General features: G+C 35.7%; 1 protein-coding gene across 1 annotated transcript; it reads right to left on the minus strand.

Moving 5' to 3' along the window:
- Window positions 1-260: 260 nt before the first annotated feature.
- On the minus strand, window positions 261-17,932 carry LOC132933756 (dihydropyrimidine dehydrogenase [NADP(+)]). Its single transcript, XM_061000036.1, has 14 exons — window positions 17,327-17,932; window positions 14,995-15,204; window positions 13,123-13,326; window positions 10,659-10,820; window positions 9,543-9,772; window positions 8,343-8,502; window positions 7,378-8,050; window positions 6,866-7,131; window positions 6,200-6,649; window positions 5,252-5,404; window positions 4,029-4,502; window positions 2,561-3,046; window positions 1,874-2,034; window positions 261-1,231 (listed from the first exon to the last, which is right to left on the minus strand). The coding sequence occupies exons 1-14, from the start codon at window positions 17,414-17,416 to the stop codon at window positions 1,072-1,074; spliced, it is 3,879 nt and encodes a 1,292-aa protein (XP_060856019.1). The 5' UTR covers window positions 17,417-17,932; the 3' UTR covers window positions 261-1,071.
- Between the last annotated feature and the right edge of the window lie 1,501 nt (window positions 17,933-19,433).

Genomic DNA, 19,433 nt, shown 5'->3' on the forward strand with positions numbered 1-19,433 from the left:
ATACCTTGGAGGTTGCCAAAGTCAAGAGGAGCGAGCAAGGAGTTTTTATTTTATTAATTACATTTTTTTCTTTAATTATAAACAAAAATGTTGTAAATTTTAAATGTGATTTTAAGTAATTACTAATATTAGTTATTTTGTTAGTACCTATTAGTAGAGTTACGTCATTGTAATCCTATACAGTAAATAAATATTTAAATTTATATTACTGGCTGCTAAATGAATAATAGATTTTTGGATGAAATAAAAATACAAATGGCAAGAAATTATAATAACTAGAAAATATGGTTGTTTATTATTAATATTATTATTATTAACTGTAGACTTCAGCAAGCAACATAAGCATATTGTGAGGCATTGGAATTTTTAATTATATACCTACATCACATTGTGCTCATATAGATACATAATATTTTATATTATATAGCATAAATAATGTTATCATAAATATTTGCAATTAAATTATAGGTATAATAATATTGCGCACGTGTACATATTATAATAATGTAGGTAGGTACATTACAAAATTGCGATATTGCATTATCGCTTGTTACGATTTTCTTACACTAACCATTATTTTATATCGACAGTTATTTAAACTTATTTAAAACAATTAATAAGATAATATTATAAATTTATAAATATATTATAATATACGATTATGAATGGTGTGATGAGTACCTAATCCCAATGTGTACAATGTATATACATATACATTGTACACAGAATAACCTACTATACCTGTATCTACTATAATTCTAGGTCTATACTGCATCGAGTTACAGCTACATTTAATAAAAACAACTTAAGCGTAACATACCGATATTACTCCATGATATAATCCTATTTTGTTGTAAAATGAGTTAATATATTTGTATAAAATAGTATGTATATATTTATAAATCGCTGTTAGACGCTTCGATTCGGACAATAATAATAATAATAATAATGATTATTATTATTATTATTTCTATTATTATTATCGATCGGCACAGTTAATATATTTAACAAGCGCGGGGACTCGTTTAAATAATGTTTTTGGCGACGAGAATAATATCATCGTCGTGGCCATCACTGAGTCGCCACTGCAGGACTACCGCGGTCATCCTGTTCCTCCGAGCGGCACTGCTGGCCAATGTATTCGCCATCGTTGGGACACGCGTACGTGGACACGAGCTGGCGGAGTCCCAGACCACGGTTAACCACGTGTGGTACCGTCTTTTCAACCATACTGCCAACAAAAATAATGACAATATTATAACCATACCGTTGAGTCATCATATAGGACGAGCAATGTGTTTAGACGTAATCGAAAAGCACCGTTATTAATCGAAGAACCTGAGTATTTTTTTAATCATTTTTTAAGTTTTCACTTTTGAGAACATACGTTGGTGATTTCATACTTCAAAACAGATGATTATTCGGAGTATTTTAATTTATAAAATTCAAATGTTGCACAAGTAATTTATAGTTATAACTTTTAAGTACCTATTTTAAAGTTTGTATGAGAAGGGAACCTTTGTGACCAAAATTCGATTTTTATCGAAGTACTCCAAAACATTTTTCTTTAGAAATTAGAATTCTACATATTTTAAAACGTACGTTATCAAAAGTTAAAATAACTTAATTATTTATAAGTGATAACGATAAAAAATCCTCAAAATATAATTTTATTCCAAAAATGTTATATTTTCTTAGATAATGATAAAAGTGTATTTAAATAATAGGATATCACTCGTCATCATATTTAGGTACATGTGTTTTTTTTCAAACGATGTTTGTAACCAAGTGGGTCTCAGTGTCTTACAACATTCGGAATTATGAGACATAACAATATGAATATTGATTATAACATAGTATCCGAGGTACGTACCTGATGCAACCGGGAATCGGGCACACCGTCAAGCACAGAGTGCAGCCCGTGCACGAGTCAGGTTGGACGTGAACGGAATGAGATTTGGGGTCCATCGTAATCGCCTGGTAACCGGAATCATTGCAAGCCATGTAGCACTTGCCGCAGTTGATGCACGAGTCCTATATATAAAACGTTTACACAATGAGCCACACAGAAATGTCCATCGTCGACTACAAATCGCGTGACGATAGAATACTCGAAACGAACCGCATATAGGGACATGGAAATTCGGTCGGCCCGCGAGCACATTTTCACCTCGGACGCACACAACCGACCGAATATGCATATCAACCCAACAAGAAAAGTGTACAATATTTCCGGTAACGAATCGGTGAAGTTAACCTCCCCCCACATCTTGTCCAAATTACACCGGACAAATCGTAAATTTATAAGCTCGATATTTGTATGTCATACTGTTGATTGGTCTAGGGAATTCATAAGTTCATCTGCAGAGTTCTGAGAGGGTTAATATAGAGTTAACTCCTCCATGTTAAGTTTATCTCGGTTAGACTTAACTTCGAGGAGCATACGAATTCCGAAAAACTACACAAAATTATTTACAAATTAAGTTTAGAAACTTATAATTCTTTCGGTGTAACTTGGGACAAAATGGGAGGGGGAGGGAAAATTCACACGCGTACTAACCTCGTTCACCAGAGCCACGACCTGCGCGCGACGGTCGAGCGATTTGTATGCGCCGACGGCTTTTAGCGCGCGGCCCACGACCAGTTCCACAGGCGTCGACACCGCGGCTGGAACTAGTCCATCATTGGTCACTTTCGGTGCCGGAACCGATCTCGCTGGCTTCCGATCGGCTGCGTTCGACTTGTTCCCCTGGATCGTGTCGACCATGTCGGCTGCTGCACCAGACGCCTGTTCGCAGCGCCTGTTCTTCAAGTACGGTCCGAACATCGGTTTACCATCGCTTTTATCGGCAACCGCCGCCGTCGTCGATACGATATCATAGTCGTCGGACAGGTCGATCGAGTCCTTGACCAGCGCGGCCGTGGGGCGACGCTGTTCCAACTGCCGTTCTTCACCGCCACGGCCGTTCATGTACAACAATGCCTTGAGTCCGGTGATGTAGTCCTGGACGATCGTGAAGTCTTGATTCTGGACAGCACTGCACACCTGTGTGAAATAAAATTATGTACCCTGCGGGGACACGATTGGACATCCGGGTCTATACCAAAATAGCAAAAGTGCATATAAAAGTAGCGAAGTAATAGTCGCGAAGGTAAAAAATAGCTCAAACTGAAATAGTTAGCTAAAGTAATAACAGCGAAATCCAAGGTAAGAAAAGAAATCTAATTTTCGTGTAAAAACACACATATTATAATAACGGAAGAGGTAATGTATTGTGAGTCAAGATTATGTTTGATTATGTTTTTAAATAATAGAATGTTTAAACTATGTATAATGGACCTAACTTCAAAAATTAATTTGATATTCTATTTGATTAACTCTACAGTATACAAGCCTTCAGGCTATATTTGCCAGCTTTTGCCATGATTTTGATACATTAACTGGTATATCTATGCGGGTGGACTAGGTTCATGGAGGTCTTCTCTGATAAAATTATTCAAGCTGTATATGTGATTCCTCGCATAGTTTATACTTATTTCAAAAAGGTTGAATTTACAAATTGTACACTCTCACTTATAAACGCGAAAAATAATAAGTAAAATGACCCATAAGACAAATCTGAAATCTGAATATCTAAATCCTGCCACAACCCTCCCTCAGACCAACGGGCTCTGTACCTATTTCATTTCTTCATTTTTATTATTATTAATATCGATTGTATTTTACCGATAAGTACAGATTATGAAGTGGTTTTATACTTATATTACACATTACTCAAATTATTATTTATACCTGTCATAACTTCGACATTCCAAATATTACTATTACTTATTAATAAATTATGCATATTTATTATTAGCGGTGTATATTTCGCCTTTTGATTTATCTGCTGGCAATTTGCATTGGATTTCACAATTATAACTTTTGCTATTACAGTTTTTAATGTTTTTTACTTTGTGATTATTGTTTCGTCATTGCGGTTTCGCTATTTTGGACGGATACCGTCCCAACCATGACCATGGTATACCTGCACGACTTTGGCGCCACAGTACAGGTATTGGAGCGTGGCCGCGGCGCTGTCCACGCCACCCGTGGCCATTATTTGAACAGGTGGTCCTCCGTCACCACCGGCCGTTGCGTCTGGCCCCAGGGCCCGGGACAACGCCGAAACGGCCCGCAATCCCATCGGCCGGACTGCCGTGCCTGACATTCCGCCGTACGTGGTTCTTGGTGTTTCCGCAGTGGTTCTGCCGACTCCCGGCCACGGCCGACCGCCGTTACCGGTCACGTCCAACGGGCCGAGGGCTGATACCGTGTTGACCGCGGTCACCCCGTCGGCTCCACCGAGTCGCACAGCCGCTCGAGCCACGGCCACCACGTCCGTAACGTTGGGCGTGATTTTCACGAACACTGGCACGGCCGTTGGCGTTCCACCGTCACTGGCCGGTCGCACCGCCGCTCGCTTAACCCATCGCGAAATGTTCTCCACCAACACCGGATCCTGCGCGGGACACATGAAAGTAATTTCAATAAAATTCGTTAAAATGCAAATTTAGATACAGTGGTCGCCACTTAAAGTAATTATTTTGGTATCTACTGGACAAAACCGATAACATAATCCAACTGATAATACTACACGTTTATAACAATAATTAACCAAATTATAGTAAGTAAACATTTTTTATTTATAAATCAATAAATAAATAAATAAATACATTTTTATATAAATTTGTAAATTCAATTAAAAATACAAATGTTATGGTAAATCGTTTATTGAAGTCAAATAGTTTATTTTTTGTTATTTTTTAAAGTATCAATATTTCCTTGTACTAAATTAATTTGAAACGTGATAAAAAATTTTTTTAAATGTTTTTTTGGGGAATTTTTAGACATAAGTAAATCTTAAATTATTTACTATCAACAACATTTTCATATTTTATTTTCATATATTTAATTATTAAAAGTTTTTATATTATAAATTATTAGGTTTTGCTGTTACAGATTTTATATTACAGTTATTGAGTTAAGAAGACAGTTAGTTGATAATAATTAAAAACTGCTCCCCTCAAACTAGCTGAACTTTTAAGAGGCGCTGCACTATCGTTAACTATTTTAAATTGTAAAATGTAATGATTATTAACTGTTGCAATGAATGTACAAATAAATAAATATATAATACCTATTGGAAACATTATATGTATTATTATAATAATGTTTCGTCATGCATATTACAATATGCTGATTCAATACCTGTCCGCAAGCCAGACCCATTCCGGATTCCCCCATGCCATGAGGACAGCTTAGGTTCAGCTCCAGTGCATCAGCACCTGCGTCGCACGCCAACCCGGAAAGTAGTGTCCAATCGCTCTCGATATACGCGCACATTATGCTGGCAATTAGAATCTGCAACGATGTCATTTTGTGCTTCATCGACATTGTTATAATTGTACATGGTGATTTTAAATAAAAAACATACATGCTCACCCCCATTTTAGTCATTTCATAAAATGAACTCATTCAATTATTGACTTTTGGAATCTTTAAGTAGTTATAACTATTTAAAGGACCGTATTTAAAATTGCTTAGATTTTTTATACCGTTCATGGAATGTCTTGTGCGGCGGCATAATTTCTTTTTTTAAAATGAGAATTGACTTTTTTATCGTAAATTATTAAGTGAATATTTTTTTTGAAAATATTGATTGAAATTTGAAATCAACTTGTCTAAAATATAAATCAAAATCCGGACGAGTAGTTTCCGAGTTATTACGATTTAAATATAAAGTATATACGAGTAAGTCCTGATAGAAGGTTGTACATAAATATAAAATATGTTTAATATTGAATTTAGTTTGTATTATACTCTGGAAATTTTTACAGATACTACTATAATTTTGAAAATCAACACAGATCCTAATATTCCCATATCGTCCAAACTCTTATATAAATCAAGGTCTTCAAAAGAGTCATCTGTTATACAATTCACCGAAAAAATGTGTGTCTCTCATTTGAAAAAAACAAGTTGGCACGCCAAAGGGCGCTCTTTCAATGATATATCAAATCTAACAACTTATTTGAAAATATGATTATTAAATATACTTAAAAATTCTAAAAATCAGAATTTCAATAAATTCATTATCAAAGAAAATAGGCTAGTGATCAATATTGGTAAATCATCATGTACCCATATTATACTCACGTGCTGCGGGAAATCACGCTTCAGTTCCCGAATGGAGCGCAACCAGTAAGCAGCTGTCTTTTCCGAAATCAATTCAATGTTCAAAAAAGCGTTTCTAGCCACTTCTGAGTCTCCGGCACCGAGAGTACCCGGTCCTATGCCACTGGCAGCCGAACCAACTCCCACACCGTGCCCACCCAGTCCTACGATACGTGGTGACACGTTCGTTACCAAGTCCTTGTCCAGTCCAAATGTTTTAGTTACGGCGAATGCCCACCCAGCTTGGAACGCTCGGCGGATCATCGCAGCGCTCGTTGTGGGCGGTGCTGAGGCCAGTCCAAACGGGTTCATGAACCGCAGTCCACACATCCGAACAGATAAGTCCACGTCGTCGATTGCTGTTCGGAATCCTGGCAGCATTGGCCGCGAAACGGATGGTTGGTGATTTTGATTACGATAACCGTATAACTCCTGCTCAAAAAAAACCGACCATAAGACATTTTTGCACAAATAATGTCTGTCACGTGAAGGGTTAGGCTAGACCAATGTAGACAATGTAGTTATTAAAACAAATTGTTTCCCTGTTTACTTTTTTGAAATGTATCTAACAAAGTAACAACGGACTTGAAAGTCGTATGCGGTCTTACAGATTTTATGACGTATCCCTTATAGAAGCAATATGTTTACCTGCAGATACTGGTGTATGTGATACGCCGCCGTCTTCCCGTCGTTAGCCGACTCCACCGTGGTCTGCGATGGATCTGCTGCAGATCCTGTTGCGCAAGAAGCGTCGCCACCGCACCACACCGGCGGAGGGGCACGTGGTTCCTGTTTTTCGTTAGACACTTTGTCACCATCGTCCGTCCACCACTCACAGCGGCCTGTTTGAGCGTTGACGCACACTCGTCCGGTGCGTCCATCTACCCTCGCGTATGGCGCCAGCGCTGCCACCACTGAACGTAACCAACAAAAAGGCGACCGTATAATAAACTCGTTTGATAATGTTCACCAGCTAATTAATTTTAGTATCTACACCAACCCCAACCTCTCGTGGTGATATATTTAGGATTTCGTTTAAGGTGGGGGAGGTCTTTATCCATTTCTCAATGTTGAGAGGGACTGCATCCCATCACCTCCCTCCCAATTTCCTTAAATTATAGTTACTTTTTGACATCGAAATTTGATTGCGAGAAACTCACCTTCTTGCGGTAACCGTGAGCCAAACGCTGAGACAACGCAGTCGGCACGCAATACGAACAGGTCGTCGGCTGAGTGGTCTTCGTCGTCGGTGGAGCCCTGCAGTGGCTCCAGGTCATCCACATCTGTTCGGCGGAACTGCACGGCTCTGATACGATCCGTACCGCCACCTGGAACTTTGCGGAACAAGAACCGGACGGGCTGCGAGTGGGGAACTAGCTCACAACGCTCGCGCATAGCTCCTTCCAATTCTTCTGGGACGGCGCGCACGTCAGGCGTGCCACGCCGGAAGACGACGCGGACGCGACGGGCGCCGCACCTGAGCGCAACCGTCGCGCAGTCCATGGCTGTGTCGCCGGCGCCTAGCACAAGTACGGTTTTACCTCGGAAATCTGGGGGCAGAGGCGTGGTGGCAGGTTTCGACCCACAGCCACCGTCATTGGTACTTCCGCCACAACCACCGCCGTTACATCCTCCTCGGTTGTCAGGCAATCGCTTGGAGTACCCCGAGGCCTGACGCAACAGCCATTTGGAAGTGTACACGCCCAGATGTTGGGTGGTGGACGTCGTGCTGCTGACGTCGACGTCGCGGAAGAGATCGGCTGGAAGTTGAGGCTCCGGTAGGCCGACGGCCACGAACACGGCCTGTGCGCCATCCGGCCCAGATAGTATGTCCTTGATAAAGTGAAAATTTTATATACGTAAACCGCCGTTTAAAGAACATTGATAACGTTCGACTATTGTTTTAACCATAATACAGTAAAATCTCCTCATAACGGAATCAACCGGTACCAACTGATTTATTCGTTATAAAAAGAGATCCTATTTTTGAGAGACTAAAATATGCGGTATATTAGTTGTGCGGAACTGTTGTTATATTCGGCTGTAAAGTGTTAGATGATTTTTGTCTTTGAAGAGTCCGTTATAAAGAGGTTTTACTGTATAAGTATAATGTATAGTTACGCACTTTTAGCGTAATGTCACCGGGTTTACTGTCCTTGGCGGAGGAAGAAAATAGCCGACGACCGTACTCCAGACGGACGCCACCTCGACCGTGCTCGACCATTTGCTCGATTTCCCAACGGACCGCCCTCCACGGTAACCGGTACTCTGGTATCTCGGAGGCACTATACACACAGAAAACATGACAAGACAAGACATTCAGTGATATTACCATGACAAAAATAACACACTCGATACAGCGTGAATTGTAAACATGAAATTCGCATAGCACCAATAGCTATATCTATATTGGCGTCCGGTATTATTCCGTTATAAATGTTTATATTACTTTGTTATTGATACACATTACATGCATAGATATTAATCTAATTATCACTAAGAATTGTATTACCTAATGCTTATAATAATATAATTACAATGAGAATTATAGCTAACGGAATCAAAATGGCAGCCTTTTGTAGTTGGACATTTTTTAATGCATGAATAATTATAATAATAATTGAATAATGCACGTTCTATATATTATTGTTATTTTATAGTTCAGTGAATATGATAATTTCATATTGTTGTGATATTGGAAATGTCGCATGGAATTTTCGCAACGTAAAATGATAAAAATATGAATGTATATTATTTGCAATTACGAATTTTGCTTATGATTTCTTTTTTTTAATCCGTGTATTTTTAGTGCATAGTTTTAGATTTTTATGCATAAAAATGCATATTTCTAAACTTTTTAAGCATATTTCAATGCATATTTTGCTAGTTTTCACTTCGTAGTACATAATAGTACATTATTTAAGAATTTTTCAGGGCATGTACTTACGAGCTTTGCAATCCTAATACTTACATTATGTTTTTAACACAATTAATAAATATTAAAAAATATATAGGTAGTCACTTTGTTTTTACAAGCGTACATACATAGGTTCAAACTTTAACGAAATTCGTCATATTCATAAATATTATGTCAGTTATTTTTCCATGAGCTGTATGAATGTATAATGATGATATAATGTTAGAAATAACAGTTATAATGTTTGTAATACATAAGTACGTTACATGAACTGTGGTTATGAGTTATGATTGTAAACATTTTAAGAAATCGCGGAAAATTGAATCGTATCTATGGTTTTGGCGGGAAAAGGGAAAGGTATACTTTTGGCGGAAATCCGTATACAGACTACCTATAATATGAACTTACCTAAGGCCACCGGCATACGCACCCGATTCGTAAACCGTTACGCACCGGTACCCAAGTCGGTTCAGGTACGTGGCGCACGTCAGTCCGGCTGGACCTGCGCCAACCACTGCTATAGGTGCCAATCTACTCTGGCCACGGGCCTTCAGCGGTCCATCGTCTCGTTCCTCGTCGTCATCGCCATCGCTGTCTGACGATACGATTGAAGGAGGCACTGCCATGTCCATGAACACCTGCACGTGCACGTAGTTACATCCACTGTAAATCTAGGTTCTCACTACACCGTGTAGTGTACCGCTGAATAGACGAATAGTATATTCAACTAGTATGGGTAACATGTTACCAACATTTCATTACATAAGTATTTATGTATTATTATATACGATTTGGCCCTTTGATACACGATGAGTACGATAAACTATTGAAGTTTACAATATAAATATGAATTACTATTCCCTTACTTAAATTTAATAAAATAAACTAAAAATTAAAGTGTCCACGTTGGCTTTCGACATCACCCGTTTTAGAGGAGCTAAATAATTGGTGGTGGCATAGGACGCATAAGTAGATTGAGACGAACGCAGAGTTATTTTAGAACATATCAGCGACACTGGGGCAGACGACTCAATTCTACCACTTTGAAATCCGACAAGAAATCTAATAACTGCAGTCCGCTCACGCCCAGTCGAAGAAGTTAGGCCGATCATAATAGCAACTTAGGAATATTCATGTGACACTCAATATCCGAACCACAAGTACCAATCGTCATATTTTTCGTCGATAAGGCTGGGTTCCCACTATATAATACCGCGGTTTCGTGTGAAGTTGAATATATTCTTACTTGTAGGTAAAAAAAAAGTTGGTAACCAATTACATTTACATGTCTACCTTCATATTAAATATAAGGAACACGACACGGTGTAGTGGGAATCTAGCTTTAATGACGTGATACCAGTGTTATGTTACCAGCCACGTATACCTCTTGAATAAACGGAACAGGACACGACACAGCGATTGAGTAGGTGCCTTTATTATTGTAGCTACAGAAGCCGACTGAGAGACGATACCAAATCATCAATTCGGGCAGTAGATTAACGGTATGGAAAATACAACACTTACCTCCAGACAAAATTGCTGCAGTCCACCAATGTTGATAGGGCCACCGTCTGAGCCGGCCAGATTGCAGGAACCGGCGCACAGCTCACTCGTCGGGCACACCATGCCGCAAGATAAGCCCACCGGGTTGTCTGACAGGATCGTCTTGGCAGCTCCATAATAGTTCTGTGGAATTCGCATGTAATTTTAAATAATATTATAATAATTGGCTGTCGTATTTAATATAATATAATCCTCGTGTAATCAATGATAACCATTGTGCGCGATTTTCCGATGCCAGATGAGTTGAATAATTTGTATTTTTCTAACTCATTATAGGTAGGTAATGTATATAAATAAATAAAAAAGTCTTTAAGTCCAGATTGAGTGGAGTGGTTGACTAGAGTGACATTAAAAATTGCAGAATAATTGGCGTAATAATAAAAATATACTTCCATCTTATTTGGTTAAAGTATAAGCGTATAGAAATGTTTTAATTTGGTCGTCACTCCTTTTCTTACAGCATATATGGTTCAAATAAGCTGCCCAAATATTGTATACTGCCGTCTATTTTATTTTAATGCCATGACAATATGATTGATCGCCGTCACATTGCAGGTAGGGCACGTACATATTATATAATATATAAAGCGCTGTATAACTATATATTAGCATTACACAATGATCTTTACAGACAGTTATCAGTTTTTGGTTTGGTACATTTGGTCTATCATCTACATTCTACATCTGTATAATAGTTAGATCTATTGGTCTTTACATTTAAATTATATATGGTAGTTAGTATTTAATTACATGTTAAAATATTTATCAAACTGTAGGTATTCGAGTTCAACATTCTACATATAATATTTCTTTACCTATTACATAGTACATATACATAGTCAATTAATTGATCGTGAAATGAAACTATATAAGTCCTATAGGTGTATAGGTATATAGGGTAATACCTAGGGTTATGACTTATGAGTATGAAATATTTCAAACTTGAAATACTTTTAGCCTTTTTGAAATAATTCAATAAAATATTGAAAAAATATTTTTTTAGCTGTTTTTTGATATGTTTCATAAATCATCACTAGACGGTCATACTGATTTCATGCATGCTATCAATATTTAATTGCTCATCACGATATATATAATGTAATATCCATAATAATTTTCAGTTAAGGCTTAACTAAGTAGATGTGTTTACTGTATACTTTATACTATAGTTTTAATTAAAATTATTTAAAATCTCATGGAGATATTTTCTTATTTGGTTGTAATTCATAAACTAATAACCATACTTGAAATTTACACCAAATGTTTATTTTATCATTTTCTATACTTAAAAATTTGTTGGGTCAAAAAGCTTGAAAATTTAATAACAAGGCTCCTTCCACATTTTTATAATATTAGTTTAAAAATATTAAAAATACATACACAATATTTTTTCTATAAGCATTTAAAGTTCAAATTTCGACAAAATTTAGAATACTGAAAATGTACAAATTATTTTGCAGTTAAATGTTTATAAAAAGTTCAATTTGTATAGCTAAGAATTAAAATTTTAAAACAAGGTTCCACGTAAATTTCTTACTGTAACCAAAAGTTCTAAAACTATATAAACACAGTTTTTTTTTTATAGTTATTTTAAGTTCAAGTTTGGACGTAATTAGATACTTAAACCTATAACTTCTAACACTTCTTATACACCTATACAAATAATATTAATTTAACTTATCGACTACCGTATTATAATAATAATAATAATAATAATAATAATGATATAAATTATCCTTGACTGACAAACCGTATCCACTCAGAATCGTTTTTCGTGTACAATGATAATAGGTAAATCATTTAATTTAAATTTAACATCATCCATTACAGTGAGCCACTTGTAACCTACTGTACAGTAGAGCGACACCCACGACCCACTTACCCACTTTTTATATTGCTGCGGAAGAACAACTTAAGAGAAACCTTGCACTGGAACCTTTTAAATTTATCGGTATCGGTTCCGGTATTGGTTCTTCAAACATAAAATAACTGTTCCTTTTTTTTTGACAAAAAAAAATAAAGTTATAGGTTCTAAATAATTTTGGTACCAGTTCCAGATAACTTAGGTACCGAAAAGTATAATAATTTTAAATACCTATCATGAATTCGAGTTTAATTAATAGTATGAGAAATATTAGAAAACTCATGTATGATTATATTTAGTTCAAACACAAAACAGTAATACCATTAAATTATACTAAATACAATTATTTTATTTTAAACCTAAAAGAACCTATTTAATTTAAAAATTCCTGTTCGGTTCCGGTACTTAATTTATTAAAATAAAGGTTTTGGTTCCGGTTCTGGTTCTTAATATTTTACAGGTTCCGGTTCCAGAACCGGTTATTTTAGGTTCGGTTCCAGTCCCTGCTTGCATAACATTTTTGAGCTTTTTAACCGAAAAAAATACTGTAATCAACATTACCTGGTTAGCGATACTCGTGATAAACGATTTGACATCGATGGATGTTGGACAAGACAGCTGACACGGCGCATGAGCGCATTTGAGGCAACGGCGAGCCTCTCGAACAGCCGCCTTCTCGCCGCCTCGCAGCGTGCTGGGCTTGATGTCCGTCCACCACTTGTTCCACAGGCCACTAGAACATCCATCCACGACGCCCGCGGTATCCTGCACATATTATACACAAACAAATAAGGACGAGAATTTACGGGCCAATAATTAAGACGGTTACAATAATAATATAGTTCCTAGTTCCTACTCATATTATATATTATATACTATACCTACTCTATGTATAATATTATAACACCCTAACTAAGCCGGAAACAACATTTTTTACTTACGATTTTATTGCAATTGTGTAAAAATGTCAAAACAGATTATCGATTATCAATAATAGTCACAATATTTTATCGTGATATAAGATATAAAACGAAATGAAATCCGGTGCAATGATATTCTATGTCTTTTGAAGTTATCGACTGAATATCGTAGTGACGAAGTTCAGAGTTCTATGATAATATGATACATACTTCATAAATACATGCCCGTATATTTAGGATGTGGGTGGAGACTTCTCATTAGCCATTTATTTTTATAAATAAATCAAATTTATAAATAAATATTTTGTATTTAATTTAAACCACTCTGTATATTCTGTATGCGTATACACTGACATACAGTTATTATTAATACATTTTATTGTCTCAGTCTTATAAACATGGGTACCTACAACATTTGCGTTCAACAGTTTCAATTTTGTGTTATCAGTTATAATACTAGAGTGAATTGACCTATTATCAATCTTAAAGGTATGAATGGTATCAGTTTTTTACGATATTTTTATATGTGAGTTATGATTATTTAACTACCTATGTAAAATATCACAATTCAAAAATGCTCATATATCTCGTTTTAAAATAATTAATATACCAAAAAACAGATAATATTTTTATCTTTAAACTTCATAATAATACATCAATTCGCGTTTATACTAATACACTTAAAATGCCTACACTATTGGAACTATTGATTATAAATTTACCAAGTTGTAAGTTTGTGTAACTGTTATTATAACTGTTATTAAGTTTGTATAACTCTACCTACTATAACAGAGACATCACGTCTGCATGCCAGTGCGACGCATCCTCAATTCCTTTTAATATCCTAGTTTTTCCGATATTAGTTAGTTTCTAATTTGCTATACTTGAAATAATAATGCTATAAGGCCTATAGGTATAAATGTATCATTGATCTAAGTATTTTCACTATATTATAATTGTTGTAGTATTATCTAATATATTATAATAAATAATAATAATATTATATATATATATATTCTGAATTTGTATAGCTATATATATATATTCTGAATTTGTATAGCTACACTGCCTGCATTATTGTCATACTGCTGACTGCCATCAATTTCAAATAATAAAATTACATTTTTAAAATACCTAGCTTGAAAGTTGAATCCAACTAATAACAAATATTATGCTATTATTCCACCACGGAACGCGTTTGATCACGTATTTATCTCATATTACAGGCTGAGGTACTATATATTAGTATTATTATCTTTGAAAAAAAATGTAATTTATTATTAGTTCGTCCATACGACGATAACAAAAACGATATGGTAATTACATGGACATATTAAATATTAATATTTTATTACCTATATCCTTTCCCGCACATTCTTTTGTCGTGCAAATTGTCTAAATAATGACTTGTATTCATCACATATATATACTTTATGTTACGTTTTTACTGGTTACCGTTTTAAAAACAACCATAAACGTTCAATAGTAGGTATAAGATGTGAAGTGTACACACCTCGGAATACGAAGAATTGCGCTTGTAGTGATGGCGATCCATGACCGTTGCCGCGGACGGCTTGACTATCGCCCGGGCCCGGGCCAGTCCGGATCCGGCGGCGGCCATCAGTCCAACTCCTTTTCCTCCCGCCGCCGTACCAGCATCGTTGGTCACAGTGGTTGTCCATTGGCAGTTGGCCAACGGTTTAGGGTTCAACCGGAGGAGCTCCTGTGAAAAAAAAAACCAAAATTGATCATGGCCCTAAATTAACACACCTCCATAATAATATAATAAAGTAGTCAGTAGACTATTAATATGTACGTATAATAGAGGGCAGCGACATCGTTGCATTTTAGCCGGTTGTAAACTCACCCTATTTTATGGTATACTTTCCCGATTTTTTAAATTAGGTAGTAAACTCTCCAGGGTCATTATGTTTACTAGTTTACTTTAAGGAAATATATTTTTTATTATTTACTATAATTTATAAAGGTTAGGTTAACCTGACTTTTTTAAATATGTATGTTCATAATATTATAAAAATTTAATTAATTAAATGTATATAAGTAGTACATATAGAATATAGATACAATAAAAATATACAAACAAAGTTATTACAGACTCGCAGGTAGAGTTTACGTCGTGTACCCTTCAGGTAGTAATGTAGTACTGAAGGGTGACTAGTCAAAATATATTTATAATAAATGTCTTTGAACAAACTATTTTTATACTGATGATTTTTATCAGCTTATAATAGCTTGCAATTAGTTAATACATAAGTTCCACAAAAAATGTTCATTTGGAAGCTAAAATAGTTAAATCAATGCGACTTATTGAAGTATATCACATGAATGTAATGTTATAACTTATAAATTTATAATATAATAAAATATGCTTTTCATTACGAACTTGGGATAATGTGGTATCTCAGTGTCTATTTTAGATTCTGTTTTACTATGACGTTTTCATTATATTTGTCGTGATTCTTTGGTATAGAAACAGTGCTCAGAATAATATAATAAAAGTTCTGTTTAAAGTTTGAAAATCAAATCTAAAATCTATGTTACTCCTCGGGATACGATTTTCTCAATTCATCATTTACCACTAAGATCTATAACGACATTTACATGTTAAATCAAATAGATTGTGATGCGCAACTTAAATTTATACATACGGAAGCCGAATAGCAGGCGCCAAACCAGTTGATTTCGATCGCCAGACAGTCGACAGCTGATCATCGCGATGAGTTTAATATCAGAACTTTCGATTAGTGGTTTTCCACTTCAAAACGGTCACATTTTTCGAGTCGAATATCATACTATGAATTTTAGATTCTGAGCGAAGCGATGAATGTATTGATTTTACAATGATGCGTGTTTTTTTTTTATTTTTTTTTAATTTTTTTTTTTATTTTTGTGTCTGTCATCACCTTTTAAGACAGTAAAAGTGCTTGGACTTTCTTCAATAGTAACTTTTCTGATAGGAAAGTGAATCTAGTTGGTACTTTGGGGGGTCAAAAGTAAAAATTTCCCAGTAGTTTTCACAAGCGACGTGAAAAACAAAAGAAAAATTAAGGAAAAATGGGAATTTTTACGCAAAATCTGTTTTCGAGAAAATCGATTTTGGTTTTTGGTGTAACTCTAAAACAAATGACCGTAGGGACATGAAATTTTGACTGAATGTTTATATTAGCATTTTCTATACACCATAAAATTTACAAAATATTTTGACTCTTTTTGAGCTGTTTACGGCCATTGTCAGTTTTCAATTTTTTTAGTTTTTTTTTTCTATAAATATCAATAAAATTTTATCTGTTGAGTAAAAAAGCTTGAAAATTTAATATAAGGCTCCTGATATATCGTTCTAATAGTAGTTGAAAAATATTAAAAATATATAGGCACAATTTTTTTTTATGAGCATTTAAAGTTCAAATGTTGACAACATTTATCAAATTTATAATTTATTAATTATTTTGTGGTTAAAAATTATATTTATAAATTTATAAATTTTTAACTTTTATGGCTAAGGATTGAAAATTAAAAACAAGGCTCCACGTAAATAGGTTATATATATTAAATTACTTTATTCACAATAAAATCATCAAATATACTTGGTAAAATCAAGTGTAAACGACAACATTAAAATATATAAGCCATACAATGCAAAACGTCGGACACTGACCGGGTGGTACGGACACGGACCGGACACAGACCGGACATATTGTGTGGATCGATCCTAAATAGTTATATACACTAATACTTATAAAAGTTTGTTTCTGGCGTTCCGAATTCTCGCGGCCGAATCTCCGCTTCTTGTATATTACCCTAAAACATCATCGAAACTCGCTTACCTCGATGTCAGGCGGATCGACGCTGCAGCGTCCGCCGTACGGCCCGTTGGGCTCGGCCCGTCCGTAACCGACCGTAGTGGTGGCCGCCATCGGTCAGTGACCCCCGCTGCCGCTGGGATACAACGGTACGTCCGGCAGCGATGATAGTTGGAATTGTACCGCGATGTTTATAATATTATTATTGTCTTGTCGCCATTCGTCGTGTGCGACGGGTGATGTGCAACGGCGGTCGGAAAAACCAGGAAACTTCTGCAGACGGGCTCGTATGTGGGTAGGTGGGTGGGTGGTGGTCGATCGTTTTTTATTTAAAAAAATATAATAATGTATTATTGTGTGCGATTACGGGAGAACGGTTAGCGGTGCGCGACAGCAAAGTATTATAAAACAATATTATGATGTTATAGTTATAATACGTTACGACGTCCGTATACGTGGTTGATCAGTACTGTTGTATATTATATTATTATAAGACCAGCTGCGGCCCGACGACTTTAAAAATAATAATAATAGAAGTAGTAGTAGAGATAAGCGTATGCACACGCAATAACGAATTAACACATCACGGGCACGACGTTATTGCGACACGCTTCGGCATCGGCGGGAGCACATGTCGGCCTTGCCGCGCTTCCACTTACTCGTAAGGCCCCACCCGGCACCCACACACCGCACACGCTAGCCGCCGCCGACCGTACCACACACCCGGTCAGCCGACTAGGCCCGACACCCGACCGCCGCCGCCGTCGCGTTGTTTGTATTATTGTTTATTCCGCGGCGATGACCTCTTTTCGTCGCCGTTGGCTGCGCAATAAACGGCACTGTCGTCGCCGCCGCATTCGTCCGCGATCGCTGTAATAATAATAATAATAATAATTATTGTTATTGTAATATCTACAATCTGCTCAATTAACTGACGGATGCCGTCGTTGTGTCGACGGCGCGGTGGTTATCACAATGCATTAATAATATTATTTATTAATAATACAAAATAGCACTGCGGCGAATCACGCGTAGACTTCTGTACCGTGGTACGCGTGGATTAGGTTAGGTGAATTGAACGACAAAAGGTATCAAAATAATTTAATAAATTGAAGCACGTCCGTCGTGCTTTGGTTAGGAAAAATGTCCACGCGGATATACGAGTTGTTGCTAACTATGTACGATTTAGGTGCAGCATAATATAATATTAATATGTATAAATAAATAAAATAAATAATATAAGGGCTCGATCCACGATCGATTTTGTTGTATCAATATATATTACTGATACTATATGATACTTTAATGCATATTTCAATGTTTTGGTACATACAAATATATATTTAATATTTATTATTTTATCAGCATAAGTAGTATACTTGATATTAATTATTTTATAAGCATAATATAATTACGTTTTATAGAGCATATTATAAGGCATAGCCGCATTGGCGTCCGCAAGGGGGAAGGGCAGTTGCCCCCATTGGCTTTTTCTGGGTTGATTATCATAATTATAATTGATGATTTTAATGTATGAATCATAATAATATACATTTTAAACTTTTAAACGATTGATAAAGTTTTACAGTCAGAACTTATCATTTGGACTACTTATTTAATCTGAAAATTAACTATTTTTTCTCTATACCTATAGGTTTAGACTTAAGATCATATATTTACTATAAAATTCATGTAAAACATGTGCAAAATTTAAAATAAAATTTAAAATTTAAAACTTAATTTTAAAAAAATCTTCAAAATGCTCCAAAAATCTTAAAATCCAAAAAATGACCTTAACATTTTAAATCGTCAAAAATTCAATGTAAATATGTTATAAAACGAGTATTGCGTAGCTAGATTTGGAAAACAATGAAAAGTGCATCGTAATCCCAACCTCAATCATTACCGTTGTAATATAAAATATCTCAAAATAAACTTTTTTAAATTAAAAATAAAAACATATTTTTTTTACAGTGATTTTTAATATGCTCAATTATGAACGTCAGAACTAAGAACGTTTTTTTTATAGATTATGAGATGTAGTGATGGGACCAAGTGCAATACTGCAGTGTCAACCAAGTTTTTACTTTTTTAATAATAAAATTAAATGTTCATAGATGGCATACCTACA

This window comes from Metopolophium dirhodum, chromosome 1 (genome assembly GCF_019925205.1).
Source record: "Metopolophium dirhodum isolate CAU chromosome 1, ASM1992520v1, whole genome shotgun sequence".
NCBI classification, from domain to species: domain Eukaryota; kingdom Metazoa; phylum Arthropoda; class Insecta; order Hemiptera; family Aphididae; genus Metopolophium; species Metopolophium dirhodum.

Excerpts from the sequence above, each read along its gene's own strand:
- LOC132933756 (XM_061000036.1), bottom strand. The coding sequence starts at position 17,416 with ATGGCGGCCACCACTACGGTCGGTTACGGACGGGCCGAGCCCAACGGG. Across the intron at positions 15,205-17,326 it reads TCGATCCGCCTGACATCGAG|GAGCTCCTCCGGTTGAACCC; the intron begins GTAAGCGAGTTT and ends TTTTTTTCACAG. Across the intron at positions 8,051-8,342 it reads CCGGTGACATTACGCTAAAA|GACATACTATCTGGGCCGGA; the intron begins GTGCGTAACTAT and ends CACTTTATCAAG.